The sequence below is a fragment of the Cyanistes caeruleus genome, chromosome Z (genome assembly GCF_971803275.1).
Source record: "Cyanistes caeruleus chromosome Z, bCyaCae1.hap1.1, whole genome shotgun sequence".
Classification (NCBI taxonomy): Eukaryota; Metazoa; Chordata; class Aves; order Passeriformes; family Paridae; genus Cyanistes; species Cyanistes caeruleus.
Window position 1 is genome coordinate 15,635,835 of NC_141732.1, and position 25,645 is coordinate 15,661,479.

At 44.2% G+C, this 25,645-nt stretch overlaps 2 protein-coding genes and 1 long non-coding RNA gene across 3 annotated transcripts in view; 2 read left to right on the plus strand and 1 right to left on the minus strand.

Moving 5' to 3' along the window:
• Positions 1-25,645, plus strand: part of LOC111940938 (uncharacterized) — a 776,486-nt gene that overhangs the window by 461,962 nt on the left and 288,879 nt on the right. The gene's annotated exons all lie outside the window — the stretch shown is intronic.
• LOC147648158 (uncharacterized) lies at positions 790-4,516 on the plus strand. Its single transcript, XR_015280749.1, has 2 exons — positions 790-1,005; positions 1,114-4,516. It is a non-coding gene; the product is annotated as an uncharacterized LOC147648158 (long non-coding RNA).
• LOC147648159 (uncharacterized) lies at positions 9,755-16,986 on the minus strand. Its single transcript, XM_086868731.1, has 6 exons — positions 15,836-16,986; positions 15,404-15,588; positions 14,204-14,324; positions 12,459-13,125; positions 11,994-12,108; positions 9,755-11,624 (listed from the first exon to the last, which is right to left on the minus strand). The coding sequence occupies exons 1-4, from the start codon at positions 16,827-16,829 to the stop codon at positions 13,115-13,117; spliced, it is 1,311 nt and encodes a 436-aa protein (XP_086724857.1). The 5' UTR covers positions 16,830-16,986; the 3' UTR covers positions 9,755-11,624; positions 11,994-12,108; positions 12,459-13,114.

Sequence of the window (25,645 nt, forward strand, 5' to 3'; positions counted from 1 at the left end):
CATTTTTAAGGATGAGTTTTTCAAAGGCAAAAGTTCTCTTCATCTGTCTCTGTGAGCTTCGCTGGAAAACAGTTTTCTCTTTGCCCTCAAGGCTTCAAATCTTCGCTTCACTCTGTTCCAGCACTTCACTGTATCATAATTACTTAACTTTTTACTCAAAATCCACACTTTGAACATTCTAGTCCTCCCTATATACTCTGTCATGAATTAAAGGAGTTTTTTTTCAAGACCTTATTGCCCATCTCCATAGCTTTAACAGAAAAATATTTCAGCTTATGAAGCATCTCCTTTTTCTTTACCTTTTCTGAAGCTTCTTTTCTTTACTGTCTCTGATAGTTTATAACGTCTCTTTACATGTTGATCACTCTCTTTTTCTCTCTCTGGATAACAGGATTAATCTGCAAGTCTCATCAAGGTAATGAAAAGGTTAAAATCCTGCCCAGGTTTTGTAGATGGTTCTGTGATCTCTGCTGGAGCAGCAGCTGGAGTTGTCTGCAATGGAAGATTCTTCATGGCTGCTCTGGAGAGTGTGATCCCTGTCTCAGCACGCCGCAGGTCAAGAGCTTTTTTTTTCCTTTCTTTACTCGGCAGTCTCTGGTGAATTCAGTCACAGCAAAAACTGCAGCCGAGCCAGGGACCGGCCTGGCCCGGCCAGAGCCCGGGGCAAGCCCCGCAGGCCCCATCTCCCAGCCGGGAGCCGCTGGGCCCAGCCCAGCCCCCGCCCGGGCCGCATGGCCTGGGCAGGGAACGGGAGGCCTGGAGCTCTGTTACCTTTCACAGCCAGGAAACAAAGAGGACAAGAGAGCTTTGACTGTACATCTTAAGGGGGTGTTTACAAGTTGACTTCACTTTTTAATGGTCAAAACTGCTGTCAGTTCTTAGAAATGACTGATACTTGGTCAGGAGGAAAGACTCCCATCAGTCCCCAGCAGCTTCAACTTCCTTAGCTCCCAAAACCACCTTAAAGGTAAAGCCACCCCATGACACACCGTGAAATGGAATCAGGTAATTTTTTTATTTTAAACTTCACCCCTTTTTAGCACATATTTCCTATTTTTCACTGCACCCATATTTCTCCCTTATTCCCTCCTCTCATTTTCCCTGTTTCTGCAGCCTGGATAAAATCCCCAAGATCAAGTCACCGCTGGAAGAGCAATTCCTGAGTACTTCCAATGAAGGCACAGCCTGAGGACTCAGGTGGTCCTAAAAACCCCACCTGTGTTGTCCCACTTTGGAACTCAATCTTGAATAATTGTTATCTGCACAACCTCTCCAAGAGTCTCCCCAAGTTTTCCTTCTTCTTCATCTCTTCTCCACCCCTCCCACGGAAATCTCAAAACTCTCCTTTCTTAATCCAATTTTTTTTTTGTCCAAACTCTTTAACCCCTTTTTTTTTTTCACTCAAAATCCATTTTTTTTTCTATAAAATCCAATTTTTTTCCTGCAAATCCCCCTTTTTCTCCCAGCAGGTCTTCCTGTTTCCCCAAAAAACTCCCCGTTTTTACCACAAAATGCCTCATTTTCCTGTAAAATCCCCCTTTTTCACACCAAATTCCTATTTACTAATCCCCAAACCCCACTTCTCCCTGCCATGCATTCTGTGGGACAGTCGTTGGGGGACACGGGGTTATCCCAGACTCACAGCAGGGTGCTCAAACCCAGAGAAACCCTCCTAGCACTCCCCAGGTGAGGACTCTGGAACTAGGAGTTGCTGGTCCTCATCTCCCCAGTGATCCAGGTGTTCTCTGGGGCAGGCATTTGGGGGTCCCAAACCCATAGTGGGCTCATACACAGGGTCCCAACCCCAAAAAGAGATACTCAGACCTATGGCAAACACCAGATCCATAGGAAGGTCCCGAGGTGATGATGGCCCTCACCCTCAGGTGGTCTGGGTATTCTGGAGGCCAGCACTTGGGGCCAATGAAGGGTCCGCAGACCCACAGTGAGATGCCTGTAAATCAGTTATAGAACCTACCCAAGGCACTGCAGCTGTGGGGCAGGACACACAGGGTGACTCATGCTGACCCACAGCCTGAGCCCCAGCTCCATGCACAAGTGCAGCCCAGGCACTTTCCAGCTGTGGAGCAGGAACAATGGCCATGGCACCTGGCCAAAAACAGGCCCCATAATGCTGACCTACACCCCTAGATAGCACTAGGAATTTACTGCCAGGCCACAAGCTGAGTCCCAAGAACAGAGATGGTATTTGCTCCCTCATAATTCTTCCCAAATTCCTGTTCCTGCTCTACCTTAAAATGGATTTGAACCAAACACACCAAACACAAAATACACTGAAGCAAAATTGCTGAAAATTATTAACCATTTTAGTCTGTACAATTAACCAACCAGTCTGTACTATATTGCAGAAGAAATTTCCTGTGCACCATGCAATCCACAGCAGGGAGAGTGATACTTTCCAAGTGCTGGAAACCCTGTTGCTTTAAACTGCCTTTTATATCAGCCATTTAAAAATCCATGGATAGTCAATATAAATACGTTCTCACATTTTATTAAGCTCACAAATCACAGGTGTCACAAATAGCAAAATAAGCATAGCATTTCTAATTGGGTATTTATCACTCTGAAGACTTGACCAAGCACACATTATTAAAGCCAAATATTTAAAATGTTATTATGCAAAGTTAATTTTCTCATCCATGTTCCACTTAGCATTTTTTGGAAAATATTAAGATTTTTCATAGTGCTATGTTTTTCTCTTGTTCATTGTTTCTATCCTTGATCATTTTAATATATTCTGGTTTTGCCCAAAGTCAAATTACTTTGAAGATTTCCTTATTATATTATTTTCTGGAAATCAAACCAGGTCACTGTTTTGGAACCTAGGTCAATCAATAAATATAACTGACACTATTAATTAAAAATCCCTTATCATCAACTAAAAAAATTTGCTCTTCAGCTTTTATTTTGTCTAGGTATCATTTCTATTGCCCTTATTTTACTTACACCAGGTGAAAAACTGGTTTTAAGTACCACTAATGGAAATTTTTTTAGCTTGAAGTAGTCAAAACAACAAGAGCAGCTGTTTAAATTTTTTCTGTTAGACAGAATTTTTCATTTTGTTCTGTGAAATAGTAATGAGGATTTTAAGATGTCACACTGTATATGTTTTAGTTTAGGGTAAATTTGGGAGAGAACTTCTAAATGGGGTTCTCTCAGGAAAGCAAAATTTAAATTACTCCTCTCTCTAACTGGTTTGGGAAAAAAGAAATTTCTTTGGAGAGAAGTGGAAAAAACCATATATTTAGCAGAAATTAAATAATATTAAACAATAAAACTTCTCACTGTTCAATGGAGTGGCAAATCCCAGAAGAAAAGTCTTTCTCTTTTTTGGTGTAGCTTGGTTCACTTAGGTTCTTATCAGTTTCTCTGGCACTAGAAAGTGCCAAGGCCCAAGCCCTAGTGGGCCAGAGGCATGAGCTCCCAGGGTTTGTCTGGGTGTTTTATAGTCTAGAGTAGGTTAGAACAGATCCAAGGAAAAAAATAAAAAAGTCTAGGGAATTTCTCTGTTTTAGCTAGATACCAACTAACTAACTGTAAAAGAGAAGCTGTGTCCTGCAGTCTGTCCCTGCTGCAGACACCACAGTCCAGGAGAAGGATGTGGGGGAGTGATGTTTTCTTTCAACACAAAACTGCAGCTTCTTCTTCCCCCTCTTTGCTCTCAGAGCCAGTCTTAAAGGTGCAGAACTTAATATAAAACATAAACCAGGCGACTGGATATACTAATATTATAAAGTCATCCCAGGACATTCCACTCCTTATCCCCATATCATCAACTTATTACTAAAATTAATATATATTTTAACTTTACAACACATACATTATATACAGACAAGGGAATTCTTTCATGGTTCTCACTTAACAATCAGATCTCTCTGAGGTACACATTGTGTTCTTCTATCTTTCTGTATTACCTACTATGTGTAACTCGGTCTCTGAGCAAAGACAACTTTACGAATGGGTTTGTCTGTACTTGAAGTAGAATTGATTTAAACTGCCTTTTTAAACAAACTTGTGAATGTACTTCCAGGACTTTTTTTCTGTTTACTGTATGCAGGGGTATAGATTGGGCTGGGCCTTTTTGATTGGTGGAACTTCGGGCGTTAACTATTGTTGCAGTCTGTTTGTTGATTTCGTTTGTACAATTTATTGATTTGTTCCTGTTATTCCCCCCCATGGTTTTTTAATGGTTTTGCCCCCTTTTGTCAATTTTGTAAACCCCTCCCCTTGTTCCTGAACTGTAAACCCTTCCCTTTGTTCCAGCACCCTCCATGCCCCTCATGCCCATGCAATTCCCTTATTGGCCTTTAGTACTGTAATCCCCTCCCTCGACTCCTCCGCCGTTATGCCCTGATTGGTTCTTGAGTTGTACACGCCTATGTTTAAAACCCGATGCATGGAGGTGCTCGGGGCTCAGTCTGTCTTGTCCTTCACCTTTCCAGTCCATTCCCCTGTCACTGCTCCCTTGTCCTGCAATAAACCTGGTTCCTGGGAAGTATTTGGGACTCTGAGCCTCCTCCATTCCTTTGCTGAGACCCACAATGGCGAAACCGCAGAGCCTAACGGCGGAGGGCTCTGAAGGTTCGGTCTGGGGAAAACTCACTCCCAGACCGTTCCCCACTCCTGGCGTTGCCAGTGGCCAGAGTGAGAGCTAGCCAAGGCGTGGAGGGCCGCGGTGGGCAGCGTCAAACTATCTACGTGGCTTTTGTTGACTACTCTTTGGTTTTTTACCTTATGGATCATCTTGTGGATGGGGATTACAGCATTTTGATTTGTCTGATACTGCTGGCAATGCACCATTGAGGTGGCAATTGGTACCAGTTGTTTTTCTAGTTTCAGGTATCTTACTTGTCATGGGGTGACTTTACCTTTAAGACAGCTCCGGGAACTGGGGGGAAGCTGAAGCTGCTGGAGGCTGATGGTAGGTTTTTTTTCTGACCAATTATTGGCCATTTCTGAGAATTGGCGGCGATTTTAACCATTGAGAAGTGAGATCAACTTATGAACACCACCTTAAGATGTAAAGCCAGGGCTCTTTTGTTCTCTTTGGTTTCTGGCTTCTGACGAGGGAGCAGGCTCTGTGTCGGCCTCTTCCCCCCAGCTCCAGGCCAGACAAGGCCGCTGAGGGCGGGGGGAGGTGGGGTGGGGTGGAGGAATGGAGCTGGCTGGCCTGACTTGGTTTGCAGTTTCTGCTGCTGGACTGAAACGTGACACCATGAACATCTGCAGCTTTCCAAGACTTTAACTCCTTTACTACCTGGATGAGACTTAGAGATTACTTCTTTTCCCAGAGAGAGAGAAGGAAGAGAGAGAGAGGGATAGTCAACATGAAGAAGACATCATAAAGCCATCAAAGACAGTGAAGAAAAGAATCAGGTTTTAGATGGAGAAGAGAGAATAAGATGATGATTTAATAGCTGAAATATTTTTCTGTTAAAGCTATGGAGATGGACAACAGTGTTCTGAAAAAAGCTCCTTTAATTCATGACAGAGTATATTGGGAGGAATAAAGTGTTCAAAGTGTGGATTTTGAGCAAAAGGTGGAGTAATTATGATACAGTGAAGTGCTAGAACAGAGGGGGGAGAAGTAATAGTTGAGATCTGGGGCCTTGAGAGGCAAAGAGAAAACTTCTGTTTCCAGGGAGGCTCACTGAGACAGATGAAGAGAACTTTTGCCTTTGAATAACTCATCCTTATAAATGACATCCCTAGACTCACTGACCCATAACACACCTCAGAGTGATGTGAAATGGGAGGAGAGAACTGATGGCAGATTTCCAGGGAGCTGGCATCAGAAAAATAGAAAGCTATAAAGGAAATAGTTTTCTTGTGAGAAACTCCATAAATTGGCAGAAGAAGACTTCTGTTTCTCTACAAAGACTGATGAAAAGACTGTAGCAAGAATTGGGACTATTTTAAACACCAAAGTTCCAAAGTTTTCTGTCTCTATGTTGTCATGTAAACAAGGGAATGGTTGGGTAGTGGGGGAAAAAAGGGTTTTCTGGAAGTTTTATTCTGGTGTTCTTATTCTTGTAGTTTTGTTAATAAGCTTTCTTTATTCCTTTTAAGTTTTAAGCCTGTTTTGCTCTTGTTCTAATCCATATCTCACAGCAAGAAATAAGTAAGTTTTCTAGTAATTTTTTAGTTACTGCTTTAAAACCACAACATTTATTTGGTGCATTGGCTGGGAAACGAAATTAGCAAATCTAAACCACTACATTACTGCAGATGGGTTCTCTGGCTTAGACAAGGTGTTCAATTGTTTGACGTTCTCTGTCTTTACAGCTTCTATCTTAAATGCTTACTTGAGTTTCTTTGGGTTTTTAAAATACTCACTTCGGAGAAAATCTATGCTGAAAATGCATGGGGCCTCTGAGCTAGTCACATCAGGGTGTGTTTTCCACTCACTTCCACTCAGGCTTACATCAGCTTCTACTAAAGTTTTGTGATCCCCCTGTCACATCAGTAATAGGAACAGATTCTGCCCCCACATCTCGTGATGGGATTAACGTGCACTGCACACCAGTGTCAATTAAGGCTTCGTACTTTTGTGGTTCTGATGTGCCAGCTTAACAAATGACACAGTCTAAAAGACACGTTTTTTCCTAGCCTCTACCTGGTTAGAGGCAGGGCTCCTCTAAGTTTGGTTATTTTTTTTTTTTCTGTGCGTATTTGTTTTGGAGGTTCTTTCAAAGGGATCAGACATGTTGTTATCATATTTTGCAGTTTGACTACAGGCTAGTGGAGTGGCTTTTTTTTTTTGGTGGAACTTCTCTTCTGAGTCTTGCTTATTTATGTACTTGTTTTGCCAGAGCAGCAGTAGATTTTCCATCATATCTCTTCATGTTTTTTCTACAGTCATGCAGGAAGAGCTACAGCTTAGCTCATAGTTTTTTCTTTTTATATGGAGAACTTCTGTGTTGAGTACCAGGGCTCCTGGTCTGTACTGTGCTGTGACTGGAAGAAGGTTTTCTCTGAGTTTCTTGAGATTTTCTTCTGTTTTGTCTTTGAATTTCTGCAGACGTGTTCTCACAGCTGCAATTGTTGCCTGTATAGGGCCATGCACAGTGTCTGCGTATGCTCGGAGCATCTTCGCCATATCCAGCACGGTCTCTTCTCTGTCATCCCGCTTCATCGTTGCTAAAGCAGAAAAGTATTCTTGTGGCCCAAGTCGATCAAGTTTTCATCACATCACGGATGTACATGGTACTAAGTCTGGATTTTTAGTGTTTAAGTTATTCACAATGACAATCTTTACTACTGTTACTTCTCTCAAGAACTGAATTCTTTGTTTTGTGATCTTCTAATGAGTTTGTTGTATATAGAGATTGTCTGCGTACTGATATTTTTGTGCCACACTTCTCAGGACCCATTTCCAGAGACTATAAGGTCAGCCCCCCTCATCATTCCTTGGTCGATAACCAGATCGTGTGACAGGGACCCCAGATGCTTCGCTTCAGTCCCGTCCAGAACTGTAGCCTCACCTGCAGCATTCTACAGACAGACTAACTAATTAACTACAGATTCATCAGGTCATCGAGTGTAATCCTTTCTTAGGCCACGAAGGTCCTTCAGGGAGAAGGGCTCACCAGTGCCTTCTGATTTTTGGTCAGTTGCTGTTCTTGAGGGTCCTTCTCCCGCATCACCATTATCATCATCTACTGGCTGATCGGTTTTGGTTTTGAATTTCATGCTTCTCATGGTAGGAGCAACAGACACTGGCTTAGGCTCACCGTCTGGTTTGGCTGCTGTCTTGGGTTCACTGTTTGTTTTAGTTGCTGGCTCGGCTGCAGCTTGAGTGACTGGGGTAGCTGCTGATTTATCTCCCTGCCCTACAGTATCTAGCAGCGTGCGATAAGCATACGCTAGGGCCCAGCTTATTGCAATGAGATTTTTTTTTTTCCTTTAGAATTATCATAGTAATTTTATTCTAGATATTTCTTTACTTCATTTGGGTTTTGAATTTGTTCACGTGAAAATTCCTAGGCTGGGGCATGAGAAAATTTCTTCAGGGTCCAGCTCATTCTCTCTCAGTCTCTACACTACTCAGTATTTCTTACACCTGAGTCTACTTCTGGGGAAGGGGTCTCGTTATTCTTCTGGATATCACAGCCCTCACTCTAGAGAAGTTGTAGACAGTATGGAGGAAGCTTAAGAGCTGAAATACTAGGAAAGTGATATCCTTAACACTCAGGGGAAACTGGATATTCTCAAAAAGGGACATAACAGATTCAAAGGAGAAGAAGGAAAGGAAAGGGTGAAAAGCTTCACCTCTTGTTCTTCTGACAAACTGGGTGTAGTTACTAATAAACCCCCAAAATGTGCTATGGGATAGGGAGGCAGGGTCAGAAGAATAAACTCTAAGCCAAACATACTTGGCAGAAACTTCAGTACTTCTATGAACTTTTTATAAATTATCAGCGAGCCCAGCACAGTAACTATTCTAATCTGTGTTCTTCTACTGTAAAAGAGGGAAAAGAAAGATATTAAAGCTTTAAAAAATTTAGGGACTAGATTTACATGAAGACCTCCACCCTGAGAGACATTATGCATTTAGACAACATGGCTACTGACTGCTTTATTTCAATACAGAGTACATAAAACCAAAATACAAATTAGTAATCAGTACAGGTTTTTCTACTTTCTCAAGCCCCACATTGAGCTCCAAGAACTGTATTTGTCCTAGTTCAGGGCAAATTTGGGAGAGAACCTCCAAATGGGGTTCCCCAGGAAAGCAAAATTCAAACTACTCCTCTCTCTAACTGGTTTGGGAAAAAAGAGATTTCTTTGGAGAGCAGTGGGAAAAAAATGTTTATTTAACAGAAAATTGAATAATATTAAACAATAAAACCTCTCACTGTTCAACAAGATGGCAAATCTCAGAAGAAAAGTCCTTTTCATGTGGTGCAGCTCAGCTCGCTCAGGTTCTTATCAGTCCCTCCGGCGCCAGAAAATGCCGAGGCCCAGGCCCTGGTGGGCCACAAGTGTGAGCTCCTGGGATTTGTCTGAGGGTTTTTCAGTCCAGAGCAGGTTTGAACAGATCCAAGGAAAAAGAAAAAAGTCTAGGGAACTCCTCTACTTCAGCTAGCTAAAACAAACTAAAAGCTGAAGAGAAGCTCTGTCCTGCTATCTCTCCATGCTGCAGACACCACAGTGCAGCAGCAGGATGTGGGGGAGTGATGTTTTCTTTCAACAAAAACTGCGCACTTCTTCTCCTCTTTCGCTTTCAGAGCCAGTCTTAAAGGTGCAGAACTTAATATATAACATAAAACAGGCGATTGAGGATACCAGTATCATAAAGTCACCCCTGGACACATACTCAAAACAAAATAGTTTATATAGTATTATATATATTATATAGTATTATATATATATTATATAGTATTCTATCTTTGTCAGACAGGTTATGCAAAACAAACCATTTTGAAAATTACATTTTTAAGCAACATTATTATTGCAAATTACATGTAAGAAATTACATTTAAGCAATATTATCACACGTTACACAAATGTAATGCAAGATACACTACAAAATATATATTTTGTTTGTGGTTGAATGCAATTTCTCATAGGTACCAATGGTTTAACTACCATGCCAGAAAGAAAAACAAATATTCCTGACAACTGGACTCTGGATTATTGACACAAATGTCAGAAGAATCACTAAAACTGACAGCAGTTTAACTTCTAATGTACAACTCTGATGAGTTCGGCGGGAGAAAAACAGCAATCAATATGAGTGATCAGCAAGTCTCATTTATTGGTAACTCTAAAACCACTTATATAGCATCAATAATTAGGCTCATACGTAGTGCAAAAGCAAGCTCATTCTTGGATGTTTCATTTAAGGTCAACTCCACCTAGTTCCACATTCCTGCGATCGATCATCTATGCTGAATCTACATTCTTTTGATCACAGTGTCCTGTTCTCAGTTAACAGTTATCACTAAGGTCTTTCTGACCTTGCAACATCTCACACCAACTGTACTCTATTGTTGTTTAACTTCTTCTCAGCTAACTGCTGCATGGGAACATGACCTTTGCTAGTTAGCCATTCCTCTATAATTCCCTGTTTTCTTTTTATAAAAAAACTGCAGAAGTAGCTGCCTTCTTGATCATGTTTTGCAAACATTGCAGCAAGCAAGGAATAAACAATAGTATAATCACAATGATCAATATAACAATAATTGCCATTTGTGCCAAATGTTTTAACTATCCTGTGAGACCTAGGCATTGAAACCATTCGTCCAATGGATTTGTTTCCACGGTTAATTTTTTCATATTTTATTGTAATTGTCGAAGATGAGCATGAATAGACACTGAATGTTCAGAAAGATTCATGCAACACATCCTATCAAGGTCCTCACAGCCATGGCCCTGTGCTCATAAAAAATCAATAGCAACTCTATTCTGCAAAACAGCATGTCTAATACTGTTCATGTCCAAAAGCAAATCAGACAAAACCTTTGATGTAATATTTACCTGTTTTCCTGTCCAACATGCCAGTTGTCGTAACTGTGTTAAGGCTTGAGCCCTCGCTCGCAGACACCCGTCTTACAATTACAAATGGCTACACCTGCGCTGCCAATACATTACACCATAGAAATCTCAGTTAAGGGTCAAAAAAGGCATTTATTAGATTATTAGAACAATGCTATGTAAAAATATACAAATATTGTTATGCAAGAATATAGAAATATACAAGTACCAAATTAAATTATATTAACAAATCATAATTTATTTCCAGCCTCTATAACTCACGATACATAAAAATCAATTAGATGTTTAACAATTTATTACTAAAAACATACGGCCCATATAGAAATACAAAAATATGCTTTCCCTTTCTAAATAACATTGTACAAATAGTGATCACAGCTGACAGAACTATACAACTCTACCACTCCATACACATTTCAATGGAACTAAATACACAGCTATACACAAATACATATAAATGTGTATAACTATAACTATCTACAGAAGTACATATGGATTAAATATTACATACAATATAAATAAACATATATATATATAAAACAGACCTATATAAAAAAAATATAAATTTTTATAAGTATAAAAATATCAAGCTAGATATCCATACAACTACATCAGTAGAAATGTACACCTATACATCTGGATACATATATAATTCCACATAGAAATGTCAATTCACAGATAAAAATATAAAAATACACATATCTACCTATGCAAATACCAATATACCTATTTAAAGAGGCAAAGCACTATAATTGCATCAACAGAAATAGATACCCACACAACTGTATACATAGAAGACAGATTTTAACACAACTATAACAACATATATGTATACTTATATACACATATGTAATTATAAACATGGATGTGTATAGATCCATACATATGTACAAAGAATATATCCATAAATAGAAAAACATATATAGGAAATATTCCTATACAAATAGGAATATACATATATACATATATAAATATCCGCATAATTATTCCTCTTTATGCCCTCTTTAAACAGAGGGAACCCAGCCCTCCCGTCTTCAAAGCCTCTCCCTCTGTCTCTTGCTCCTGTGCACAGCAGCTCTCCTGGACAGGGACAGCAGATGGGACATCTGGGAGGCAAAGGGAACACCAAGTCATTATTGGGACCTTTCCCTTGGCAGCACCTGCCCTTCCAGCAGGGAAGGGAAAACCTCAGAGCCTCCCCAGCAGGGCTGAAAGAACAAGCAGGCCAAGCGGGCCAGCGTGTGGCGAGCGCAGTCGCGGCGGGACTGTCCTGCATCCCCCGGCAGGCCGGCACAGCTCCCGGGCCCTGCCGGCCCAGCTGCCTTGCCCAAGGACAGCCCCTGTGCCGGCCGGGGCAGCAGCGCTGAGCAGCCCCAGCACGGGCAGGGGCCGCTCCTGCCCAGCCGGGCAGCGCCCACGGCCAAAGCCCACGCCACCCTCAGCCCTGCCCGGCCTCACTGGCCCTGTGGCCTCACCCAGGCTCTCGAGGTGGCAGCAGCAGCTCCCTGTTCACTGCTCTCGCTCCTGGCCTTCAGCTTCTCCCTGCTGGCTCCTGGCAGTGTCTGGCTGGCCTCAAGGTCTTCAGGACAGCTGTGGCAAAAGCGGAGGCTCTGGAATTGGTTCCGAGGCCTGGCAGAGCTGCAGTCCCTGACCCCTCTCTGCTCCCTGCTGGCCCCTCCATCCCCTCAGCCCCACCGTCCTCTTGGCAAACTCCCAGTCCCCCCTTCAGTTTCTTCAGTCCCTCACAGTTCTCTCACCCCCCTCAGTCCCTTCTGACCTGTTCTGTCCCCTCAGAGCTGGCATCTCCCTCTGCCTGTGCCACTTCCCTGTCACCTCAGTGCCACCATCACCCTCTGCTCCCCCACAGCCCTCAGTGCCCCCAGCAGCTCAAGGTCACCGTCCCTTCAGCGTCACCGCCTCCTCAGCCCCCTCAGTCTCACCGTCCCTCAGCAGCTCCTCAGGGGACAGTGCCTGGGGCCACCGGCAGCTCCCACCGCTCCAGGGACAGCCGGGGCTGGAACTGCTGCTCCACCTGGCCCGGCCCCAGCTCGGACCCAGCACAGGAACAGGGGACAGAGGGGGCACAGGGGGAAAAACAGGAGGTGAAAAAGGCAGCCGAGGGCAGAAAGAGGTTAAAATGCAGCCTAAGGCTACACAAACATAAACCTAGCCCTCTGAACATCTATATTTCTCTTCAAATATAACTATCTGCATTTATAAATAGAATTTTAAGTATGTGTATATATGTATATTAATTTTACTCTAGACATATATAAATTTAAATCAGAAAATCTATAAATGTAATTCCATATAAAAATATATATCACATCTATAACTAGATTTATCTACCCTTAACTATGCAGATCACTAAATAGAGATCTCATATATAATTATAATCTATATTATATAGAAATATATAAAAGAATTCAATCTATAGAAACAGAACATTAAAATCGATAAACATAACTGTAAGAATTACTTAACAGAACTATAGAAATCTATACATGTAGAACAGAGGGATTCTACCTGCCTGATGGTCACAGGCCCTCCCTCTGTCTCTTGCTGCCATGCGGGACAGCCCTCCGGGAGACATCCCTCAGATGGCATCTGGGAAGCAAAGGGAACACTGAGTCAATACTGGCTCCTGTGGCTGGGGCCCTGTTTGCCTTGGGCAGCAATTGTCCTGTCAGGGACTGGAGAAGATGGTCTGAAAGGCAGACTCTCCCTTGGGAATTTGAAGCCTGCTCTTTAAAGAACAGGGATCCTTCCAAGTTTCCAAAACTGTGTGAAGCATTCAAGTATCTCAATAAAGTCTCGGCACCCACAGTGCAAATGGCACCCACGAGAGCCTGAAACAGAAGACGGTCCCCTCTCCCACAAAGAAGCCCTGACTTGTTTTTTTCCTCCGTGCTGACAGAAAGATCTCAGGCCACGCTGCAGTGGCTGAGGCTGAAGGGTGCTGTGAGCTGAATCATGAACCAGCTCCGTGATGTCAGATCTACAAACTGCCCTCTACAGTGAGCAGTACCTGCTCCAACTTGACCATCAGCTCTGACAGGACAAGCTGGTAGGGAAAGAGCTCCCTACAAGGCCTGCAGGCTGCACCGACTTGGCCAAGGATTGGATCCAAAGGGCTTCCTCTCTCCTCTTAGTCTCACTAATCTGGGGTCCCTCAGGCTTTTCCTTGTGTTACCAGATTTGTCATTTTTCAATTAATTGGCCTCTGATGTTCTGCTCTCTTTGTTTCTCTTGTGTCTCAGGACAGATTCCAGCAAACTGGTACTACAGTCAGCGATTTCGACTTCTGCCCTCATTTTGCACTCTTTTTTTCCCCCCTGTTCCTTCAAGAAGTGCTCAGCCCAGCTTCCCCTGTCACCCTGCAGAGAATTGATCCATGGCTTCAGCACAAAACTGGGACACCCAGCTTGGTGACGCAGCTCCCACAAGGTCAGGTTTATTCTTGGCTCTCTTGTCACAGCACAGGACTCAGTGTCAGAGCCTCTGGAAAAGTGTGGAGGGCAGGGCTTGGGGAACTTGTGCCAGTGCAGGACTTGAACTAAAGGCACCAGGAAGCACGGACCCTGCCGACAAGAACTCAGCTCTTCTGATCTCCCTTCCTGTCAGGGACAGGCTCAAAGCAGCCATGGGCCAATGGGGCTCAAACCAATGTGGGCTCTCTCCTTACCAGGCTCCTCAGGCTCTGGGCAACTGTCATCGCAGTTCTTGGTGCCAGATGAATCTTCCTCTGCTGCAGCCTCGTTCATGGGTTCCCCTCCTGAGGACTCAGAGGCAACATGAATATTCCCCTTGAAAGAAAAGCAGAAAGAAAGAAACCCAAAGATCACTCAATATTTTCTTGGAATCACATCAGGGCTACAATAACCCTTCTCCACTCCCAAAGGACGTGGAGCAGAGGCTGGGGAGGAACACTCAGCACACAGTTCACATGATAAATCTTTTAAATTCAGGATTCCATGGCCAAGGCTAAATGGAAGCTTTTACAAAATGACCTCTGAGGCAAATTGTGAACACAGAAAACCAGAAGACACCAAATGAGGGGATGTGCCCTCATGCTCTGACCCTGGCTTACCCCACGAGCTGTAAGAAATTAGCCAGCAGAAAGCCAGGGGCTCTCCTTGTTGCCAACACAGCTGTCAGTAAGGGCAGAGCTTGCTCCCAGCACTGCCCAGGGCTATGTGCTGCAAAGCCACACACAAAGCACACATTTCTGGCTGGGAGTCTCACCACCCCACCCAAGCACTCAGACAATCCATCACAAGGTGGTGCTCTTTGGAGCCCTCTGCTGCTGCTGCCCCATATGTATGACCCCGGCAAACGTTTATGGACCTAGGGTATTTCCAGAATCAAATTTTCCACTGGCAAAAATCTCTGAGTCTAGAGAGTAGCAAAAAAAACCCCAAAACCAAACCACTCAAAAGACAACCAAATACTTCTATTCCACCAAGGAAGTAAATGCTCAAGATTAAGCACCTGCAAATGTTGCTCAGACAGAAAGATATTCTTACTAGGACCAGTTGCAGAATATGCATCCCTTCTGCAGTAGCCCATCCATCAGAATCCTAAATGGTTCAGAGCCTGCCATGTTTCCTATTATTGTGGAATAAAATGTTTTGAACACTGCTATGTGTGAATTTACATCATCACAAAAGACATCCCATTTGAGCATAAGATAATGGTAAATCCAAAAAATCCCACTCCCCACCTTGAGTCTGCCCTTCCTCAAGCATAAATGTACTGCAGGCACTGGGTCTGCACATTAAGAGAGAGAGACACATTCAACTGAAGCAGCTTTTGCTTCTGAGCCACGGAACAGTGTTAAAAAGCTCTCGGTCCAGCCCCTTTTATTCCCATCCAGTGGGGTTACCTGAGCAGAGGGAGACTTCTCAGACAGGGATCTCCTGATCTCCCGAATCATTTTCTCCACAGCAAGGCCAAGATCCAGCGGTGGAGATTCCTCTTCCTTAAGTGCGCTCTCTGCTGAGGCCGTTGATGCTGCTGCACAGGCGGCACTGCCAGGTGGAGCACTGGAGGCTGAATTGCCTGGAGTGGCTGCAAGAATCCAAACACCTTGTGGTCAGGCTCCAGAATGTGGCTTTGGGATGCAGAGCTCTGCTGCTGCCTTGGATGCAACACATTCAAAGGAAAACTAGGCAGAGAATCTTTTCGCCTTCTAGAACCCCCTTCCTAGCAGGCTTAACAATTTCTGTCTCAGAATGACACAGCATTGTGGGAAAATACTTCCAACCGCCAATTTTCAGGACCTTTTGGAAAAGCAAGGCTACAATTCTTTTCCTACCTGGTGGGTTGTAGGCTGGGGGCTGCTGCTCCCTGTGGAGCTGCTGGAAGCTGCAGGGCTGGATCCTGACCACCTCCCGGTCGGCCAGAGGCAGCTGCTCCCCATAGAGCTCCTGGAAGTGGCTGGGGGGCCCCTCCCGGCCGAGAAACAGCGGCCGCTCCCCGTGGAGCCCGAGCAAGTCGCAGGGCGGGATTCGGAGCAGCTCCCGCTCGGCGGGCAGCGGCCGCTCCCCGTAGAGCTCCTGGAAACGGCTCGGCCCCTCGCAGCGGGCCGGCCCCGGCCGGTCCCTGTGCAGCAGGTGGAAGCCGCAGGGCGGGCGCCGGCTGAGCAGCGGCCGCTCCTTGGGGGGCTGCTGGAAGCGGCCGGGCCGGGGCCTGCGCAGCTCCCGCCAGTCCGGCAGCGTCCGCTCCCTGTGCAGCAGGAGGAAGCCACTGGGCAGGGGCCTGGGCGGCAGCGGCGGCCGCTCCTTGGGGAGCGCCTTGAAGCGGCTGCGTCTCTCCCGCCCGTCCGGCAGCGGCCGCGCCCTCGGCAGCTGCCGCGCCCTCGGCAGCTGCCGCGCCCTCGGCAGCTGCCGGGAGCACCTGCTCCTGTCCCCGCCCGCCGCCGGCCGCTGCCTGCTGGCCGCGCTCCGGCGCTCGATGCGGAGCAGGAGCTCGGGGCGGTCGCGGCGAAACCAGGGGTTTGTGTAGTGGAGCCACGCCCCGGCATCACCCGGCGCAGCCGCGCCGGCCCGGCCCGGCACCTTGCGGAAGCCGTAGCGGTAGAGCTGGCGCACGAAGCTGAGGAACCGCGTGGCTCTGAAGGTGTGCGGGGCTGGCCCCTGGTCGCCGCCCGGGCTGAGAAGCTCCCGCTCGAAGAGGGAGCGGTCAATGAGCAGCCCCTGGGCCTGGCTGTCCCAGCGCACGGAGAGGACGCGGGGGCTGTTCACCAGGCGCCACAGCTTGGCGGGGAAGGTTCTGGCATTGAGGCCGGCGGGGAGCGGCAGCTCCGCCATGGCGCCGATCGACGACTGTTTGCCACAACGGCCGCGGCGCAACGGCCTCAGCCGCACTGGCAGCGCGCGGCCTGAAGGGGAGCGCTGCGCTCGGCCCCGCGCGCGCCAGGCCCGGCCCCGGCACGGGCCGGACTCGGCGGGGACGAGCGCGGCAGAGCCGGGGCTGCGGGCACAGCGCGGCGGCTCCGGGGGCTGGCCGGACACGGCCCGGCAGGGCGCGGGGCAAAGCCTTTCGTTCTCTGCCTGCAGCCGGCGCCCTGCCATCGCTTTGCAGCGCAACACCAAACTGCCACTGCAAGCTCAGGAGCTTTCAGAAAGGGGTCCAAAGAGAGGAATCTCATGGGAAATTCTTCCGGCTTGCCCAGGACAAGTAAAATCCTTCTGTGTTCTGCCTAGCTGAAGGGAGAGAAGAGATACTAGACTGAGTAGCTTTGCTGTTTTGGTTGGGGTTGCAAACAGAGCTGCCCACTTCAAAGCAGACAGGTCCAGTGGGAGAAGGGGAAATGATGAAATTGAAGACATTCTTTTTTGCCCCTTTTCCAGCCAGCTGGCTGCTTCTTTCTCACTGTCTCTGCCTGTCTTCGGCAGATTTGGCACATTTCTCTTTCTTTGGAGACAGAAGAAGCAACGGGAACGGGCAGCAATTTTGTCAGCATTTTCACCAAAGCTAAAATCCTGCCCCCTTGGAAGAATGTTGCTTTATGCAAGGGATTAATCACCTACAGTTAGAGTGAACTTGGGCAGGTGTCTTCACCGAGAGGTTTTGGCATTTCTCGTTCCTCAGTACTAACTTCTTCTCTTTTTTTCTTCCCCCAGCTGGGAGAGTTGAAATGCCAAAAACCCTCCTGCAGCCAAGTCTTTTCAATGTAAAGGAATACAATTCAGTAAATTGAATAGTTGTGGGGCCCAGGTAACCCACTGATTCAGAGATCCTGGCCCTCCCCTGGAGGCAAGATACTTGCTGTAAGAGAGAGAAAAGTAACACTCCCAGAAATCTTTGAGTTAGTTATGTTAAACTGTTAGACTCCATTGGTGTTCTCCCCTGCCATCCCACCCCGATACTTGTATCCCGGTTTCCCGCCCCTCTCCAACCCTATAAATACCCCAGGTTTTCCCCTGTTCTAGAGCAGCTGTCACCAGCTCCCTTCGCGAGAGCATAGCTGGAATAAAGGCTAATTCTCAGCAGAATGCCACACAGTGCTCTGCTCTCTCCTTCCATGTCGTCTGCACGCTGCCGCTGAGCTGAGCTGAAATTACTCGCCGAGCAGAGGACGTGTCTGTGCCCCAGGCAATCTGACAGTGGATTCTGCCGCGGGAGTTGCAGCAGCACCCTTCCCACCTCTGGTGCTGTGGCAAATAGTAATTTGGTATAAAAGAATACAGTTCAGGAAAAGAATACAGTTTAGTAAAAAAATTACAACTGATAGATAGAATTTGCCAGGAATTCAGTATGATTAAAGCATAAGAAAAACTGACCGGGGTGCAGAGGCTTCCCACCCTGCCTCACGTACAAAACAAAGCACTACAAGCTAACCTTATAAGCTGTATGCTTATACATATTCATGAATGTTTCCCATAACTTTCCTCTTAGTTACAATTTTTCTGACTTTACCTCACTATTCTTCATGGTGCATGCTTCACTTGTTGTTAGGGGGTCTTCAGTCTTCTTTTGGTGGTCTTTTGGCAAAAGCTTCTCCTTTTCCTCGTTGTCCCTTGGATAACCTTACAGGTTTGCGCCCGCGTACAAAGCATTGTGTTATGTGAGTCTACTCATTAGTCTGATATTTACTGATTTTTAGGCCCAGTGCCTAAATTTGTCCATCTCAAGGCTGTTTTCATCTTGGGGCATCACCCAAACTACATCCTGTTCCTCAGTTTTAACATGTACCATCTGTAAAGGGGTGCATCTCTCTTGGAACACTGATTCTTTTGATTGCTTCTAATAACCTTAATAACAGTTACCATTTAGTTAACACTAATCAATTCCATTTATTACAATAAGACACCCCAAGAATCACACCACAGGCCTGAGACAATTACCCAAACACTTCTTGAACTCTGTCAGGCTTGTTGCTGTGAGCACTTCCCTGGGGAGCCTGTGCCCAGCCACTCTGTGGGTCAAAAACTTTTTTCCTAGTACCCAATTTAAATCACCCTGACACAACTTCATGGCATTCCCTTGGGTCTTGTTTTGGGTCAGCACAGAGAAGAGGATAGTGTTTGTCCCTCTGCTACCCTACCCTGAGGAAATTGTCTGCTATGGGGTTATCTCTCACTAACCTCTTCTCGGCTGCTTCCATCACCTTGGTCTCCTTACTCTGCACACATGAAAGTATGATTTATTTAATATAGTGCAGTGCCCAAAACTGTCCCCCGCACTCAAAGTGAGGCCACACCAGCGCAGAGGAGAGTGAGACAATCTCTTCCTTCACTCGACTGGCAATGCGTGGCCTGACGTGTTCAAGGTCAGCCCTCCTGGCTACCAGAGCACCCTGTTGCACATAACATTTTTTAACAAGCTTGGGACAAGATGGAATAGATATTGAGTAGAAGTAGAGGAGATGTCCCAGGATCCAGAAAAGGGAAGACAAAATTTCACTGTCTGTGCTTACATTTTACTTGAGTTCTTTGTGCAGGTGCTTCAAAAGGCAATGACTCATCTGTGCCAATCTCTCTGACCAGCAGTGTCAGTGTCCCATTTGTATGTGTGTCTGTTTCTCTGAAACAGGTGTTTGGTAAATGGAAAAGCAGCAGCTGCATCCCTAAGCCTGGTCAGAGATCTCATGTCCTGGGGCACTGGCTGGGCCCAGCACAAGCAGGAGAGGTCCTATCCTGGACAGCTGGTGGAGAGGTCCTCTCCTAACATCTCTTAATAGAAAGGATAGAATATGGGAACAAAGACAAGAATTACAGGAGACATAAAAAAATAACATAAGTGTAACAATCTAGAGATGAGATGTAACAGGGAAGAGATATAAAACAAATTGCTTGAGAGCAGATGATGGATAAAACTTACTCAAATAAACTCTATTATTTTTAATTATGTCAGCTCTTCTAGGAAATTACCTCAAGCTGCAGTATTTAAAGGCTAATTCTTCAAGCTTTGGCTTCTGTGATTTTGTGAGAGTGTTACTTCAGTTAAACATGCAGCAAAGTCAGCCTTAGATAAGCAGTGGATTTAAGCACTCTTGACTACATCTAACCTTCCAGAATTCACTAAATTGCCTTATATTCAGGTAAATTTATAATTAATTCTATAGGGTAATTAGTAGTTCTAAGACAGTGAATGACAGTCATCATAAATCATGAAGACCATTTAGTTCTTATGAAAGATAAGTAATGAATTACATGCTCTTTCCACAATGCAGCCTAATATCTTGAAATGCATGTTTAACTTTTAATTTAATAAGCTAGTGGCACTAGAGTACAAATAAGTGAAAAAAAATTGATGTCAATATCCTTAGATGAATAACTGTATTTTTGAATGTTTGACAGTTTAATATAGATCTCAGAGAATAGGCACCACCAAAGAACATGCTCATTAATGATGATCACTCATCCTTCCTTTTGTCAGAGTTTTCAGTCACAGGTCTCTGCCTCTTCAGTCGCAGGTCTCTACCTCTCTTCTGTGAAAGCAATACAAAAATCTCCTATCCAGTGTCAAATTTCTATAAGAAAATAATGATTGACAGTTCCAATGAACATGACTGCCATGTCAGTTAAGCTGGTTCATATTCATATATATTCAATATAGTCTAATATCCACTTAAAAAGGGAATTTAAATCTCCTGGGCTTAAAAAAAAAATTTGACATTAGCAAAGTGTATGTGATGAATAGAGTTCTCTGGAAAATAGAGTGAAAGGAAAGAGAAGAAAAATTCTGCCTTTTTTTTTTTTTTTTTCATTAGACCTCAAGGATATTTAATATACCTAACATCTACAGCCAATTTGAAAGTTCAAAAGTAAAACTATAATTGGAATTTTATTTTCCAATGCTCTAAGGAACATTTTTATATCCATATATGTCATAGAGATGTCCAGATTTTGCTTTTATCTCTAGGATACCAGAAGGGAGCCTATAATTAGCAGAGGTTTTAATAAATAGAAAAAGCTAAAGGAAATGTGTTCCTGTCTAGCTGAATTTTAATACAATTAAAGCTTTAAATTTTAATTAAATATGTAAAAATTAATCAGTTCCTGTGGCAACTAGTTCCTCTAATATGGTCAAAACCCCACAAATAATGAAAAAACATATAAATCAACTATTTAATACATTGAGAGGTGGACAGTTTTTTCAAGATGGCTTTGCAGAAGAAGTTATTCAAGCAAATACATTAATAGTTCTACGCAACAGATAAAAGAATAAACAATTAGGTTATTAGGTTAGGCAGTTAGTTTAAAGCACTAGCTCAGTCTTACTCAAATGCAAAACTTTTTCAACTTTTGAGCTTCAATTTTCAAAGATTTTTTTCTTCTAGAGTCAGATGAATCTTCTGCTCATATAAAACTCAGTTTTTGCAAGTGAAATCTATTTTCTGAAGAAGTTAGTTGCAGAAAAGCAAATAAAAACCATAAAGGAAATAAAGATTATGCAACTGACTCTTGCGTGCATTTCTTAATATGCTGATATAAACCTACTGTTAGACCACAAGAGAGAGATGGGTATGGTAAGTATTTAGAATTTTAGATTCTAAAAGTTTGTCACAATGCTAGGTTCTGTTCTGGTAACCCTATGCTCTCAATTAAATCCTTAGAGAACTGTACACACCTTTTCACACTCAGGGAACAGAAAAAAACAACAAAAGGAAGCAGAATTTTGTCTTGATAAATGTTGGTATAGTCAGAAAAGCCAAACACTTTTATCATCTTGTCATAAAATGCTTTCATTACTCATTATTAGACTCAGTTCACAAGGAATGACACTGGCATTTCTTCTCTGATGGAAATTTCTTCTGCTCAGAAGAACAGCTTCACTGACAGCCCACCGTACAGTTGTGGCAATATAATACATGGTTATTCTAATGTTTGGAGCATTGAACTTCACATTGGAAATAATTATCATAACTGGTATACCAGCTTTGAGTTACATTGCACCATTTATCAGAGTCTCCCAAAGAAGCCTGCAAATTTGAAGTATCCCTTGCCAAATGAGTGTGAGACATAGCGTGAGATCAGCTTGTCTCATTTCACAGATGACAAACTGATTCACACAGCAATTTGACAGCTGATCTATGAATCTTTTTCAGAAGATAATATAAAACTCTCCATACTGAACATCATTCCAGTTCTACTTCTTTCTGTTTTTTGGAAAAGGAGTAGACCGTAGTATGTTGGCCTGTGTTAGATGTTTTTAGACCATGTATTCTGTAAAGAAATTATTGACTGTAATTTAACTTAAAAAATTACTACAGTGATTTCTGGTAACTATTTTTGCAAATTTATTGGTGGGGAATTGGGAAAAAAAATCCCCAAAATTATAAATGATGGTATGTTTGTACAAATCCTTGGCCTGGACTTGTGAGTTTTTGCCTATAATCTCATCTTTTGAATATATTATCCCTAGGGCAATGCATGATCAAATATTTTTTATTACAGTTATTTCCTGTTGCTAGGAGGTGCCATTATCATTGGAAAGAGTTCCCAGATTTGTTTCTAGGGGGTTATCTACATGTCTGGGCTGACACACCAAATTCCCCCTGCCACAAGGCAGGTACTCAGTGCTGCCCAAAGACATGTTCAACACTTAGAGGTATTCTCCTGCCTCAACCTGGCCTAGGGCTACATGCTGGCCTTTCAAGAAACCAAGAGGTGAGTAGGGATCCCAAAATTATACAGTGGCACCCTGTAATGGTTTTAAAGCAGTAACTAAAAAATTACTTATTTCTTGCTGTGAGATATGGATTAGAACAAGAGCAAAACAGGCTTAAAACTTAAAAAGGAATAAAGAAAGTTTATTAACAAAACTACAAGAATAAAAACACCAGAATAAACTTCCAGAATAGTCTTTTATCCCCCACTACCTGACCATTCTTTTGTACACGTGACAACATAGAGACAGAAAAACTTCAGAACTTCAGTGGTTAAAGCAGTCCCAATTCCTGCTACAGTCTTTTCATCAGTCTTTGTAGAGAAACAGGAGTCTCCTTCTGCTAATCTATAGAGTTTTTCACAAGAAAACTATTTCTGTTATAGTTTCTATTGCCCTGATGCCAGATGCCCGGAAATCTTGTTATCAGAGCTCATTCCTCCCATTTCACATCACTCTGAGGTGTGTGTGGGCCATGAGTCTAGGGATGGCATTTTTAAGGATGAGTTTTTCAAAGGCAAAAGTTCTCTTCATCTGTCTCTGTGAGCTTCGCTGGAAAACAGTTTTCTCTTTGCCCTCAAGGCTTCAAATCTTCGCTTCACTCTGTTCTAGCACTTCACTGTATCATAATTACTCTACTTTTTACTCAAAATCCGCACTTTGAACACTCCACTCCTCCCAATATACTCTGTCATGAATTTAAGGAGTTTTTTTTCAAGACCTTATTGCCCATCTCCATAGCTTTAACAGAAAAATATTTCAGCTTATGAAGCATCTCCTTTTTCTTTACCTTTTCTGAAGCTTCTTTTCTTTACTGTCTCTGATAGTTTATAACGTCTCTTTACATGTTGATCACTCTCTTTTTCTCTCTCTGGATAACAGGATTAATCTGCAAGTCTCATCAAGGTAAGGAAAAGTTTAAAATCTTGCCCAGGTTTTGTAGATGGTTCTGTGACCTCTGCTGGAGCAGCAGCTGGAGTTGTCTGCGATAGAAGATTCTTCATGGCTGCTCTGGAGAGTGTGATCCCTGTCTCAGCCCGCTGCAGGTCAAGAGCTTTTTTTTTCCTTTCTTTACTCGGCAGTCTCTGGTGAATTCAGTCACAGCAAAAACTGCAGCCGAGCCAGGGACCGGCCTGGCCCGGCCAGAGCCCGGGGCAAGCCCCGCAGGCCCCATCTCCCAGCCGGGAGCCGCTGGGCCCAGCCCAGCCCCTGCCCGGGCCGCATGGCCTGGGCATGGAACGGGAGGCCTGGAGCTCTGTTACCTTTCACAGCCAGGAAACAAAGAGGACAAGAGAGCTTTGACTGTACATCTTAAGGGGGTGTTTACAAGTTGACTTCACTTTTTAATGGTCAAAACTGCTGTCAATTCTTAGAAATGACTGATACTTGGTCAGGAGGAAAGACTCCCATCAGTCCCCAGCAGCTTCAACTTCCTTAGCTCCCAAAACCACCTTAAAGGTAAAGCCACCCCATGACACACCGTGAAATGGAATCAGGTAATTTTTTTATTTTAAACTTCATCCCTTTTTAGCACATATTTCCTATTTTTCACTGCACCCATATTTCTCCCTTATTCCCTCCTCTCATTTTCCCTGTTTCTGCAGCCTGGATAATATCCCCAAGATCAAGTCACCGCTGGAAGAGCAATTCCTGAGTACTTCCAATGAAGGCACAGCCTGAGGACTCAGGTGGTCCTAAAAACCCCACCTGTGTTGTCCCACTTTGGAACTCAATCTTGAATAATTGTTATCTGCACAACCTCCCCAAGAGTCTCCCCAGGTTTTCCTTCTTCTTCATCTCTTCTCCACCCCTCCCACAGAAATCTCAAAACTCTCCTTTCTTAATCCAATTTTTTTTTTGTCCTAACTCCTTTTTTTTTTCACTCAAAATCCTTTTTTTTTTTTTCTATAAAATCCAATTTTTTTCCTGCAAATCCCCCTTTTTCTCCCAGCAGGTCTTCCTGTTTCCCCGAAAAACTCCCCCTTTTTACCACAAAATGCCTCATTTTCCTGTAAAATCCCCCTTTTTCACACCAAATTCCTATTTACTAATCCCCAAACCCCACTTCTCCCTGCCATGCATTCTGTGGGACAGTCGTTGGGGGACACGGGGTTATCCCAGACTCACAGCAGGGTGCTCAAACCCAGAGAAACCCTCCTAGCACTCCCCAGGTGAGGACTCTGGAACTAGGAGTTGCTGGTCCTCATCTCCCCAGTGATCCAGGTGTTCTCTGGGGCAGGCATTTGGGGGTCCCAAACCCATAGTGGGCTCATACACAGGGTCCCAACCCCAAAAAGAGATACTCAGACCTATGGCAAACACCAGATCCATAGGAAGGTCCCGAGGTGATGATGGCCCTCACCCTCAGGTGGTCTGGGTATTCTGGAGGCCAGCACTTGGGGCCAATGAAGGGTCCGCAGACCCACAGTGAGATGCCTGTAAATCAGTCATAGAACCTACCCAAGGCACTGCAGCTGTGGGGCAGGACACACAGGGTGACTCATGCTGACCCACAGCCTGAGCCCCAGCTCCATGCACAAGTGCAGCCCAGGCACTTTCCAGCTGTGGAGCAGGAACAATGGCCATGGCACCTGGCCAAAAACAGGCCCCATAATGCTGACCTACACCCCTAGATAGCACTAGGAATTTACTGCCAGGCCACAAGCTGAGTCCCAAGAACAGAGATGGTATTTGCTCCCTCATAATTCTTCCCAAATTCCTGTTCCTGCTCTACCTTAAAATGGATTTGAACCAAACACACCAAACACAAAATACACTGAAGCAAAATTGCTGAAAATTATTAACCATTTTAGTCTGTACAATTAACCAACCAATCTGTACTATATTGCAGAAGAAATTTCCTGTGCACCATGCAATCCACAGCAGGGAGAGTGATACTTTCCAAGTGCTGGAAACCCTGTTGCTTTAAACTGCCTTTTATATCAGCCATTTAAAAATCCATGGATAGTCAATATAAATACGTTCTCACATTTTATTAAGCTCACAAATC

Excerpts from the sequence above, each read along its gene's own strand:
- LOC147648159 (XM_086868731.1), bottom strand. The coding sequence starts at position 16,829 with ATGGCGGAGCTGCCGCTCCCCGCCGGCCTCAATGCCAGAACCTTCCCC. Across the intron at positions 15,589-15,835 it reads CCCAGCCTACAACCCACCAG|CCACTCCAGGCAATTCAGCC; the intron begins GTAGGAAAAGAA and ends GGATTCTTGCAG. Across the intron at positions 14,325-15,403 it reads AGAAGTCTCCCTCTGCTCAG|GGGAATATTCATGTTGCCTC; the intron begins GTAACCCCACTG and ends TTTTCTTTCAAG.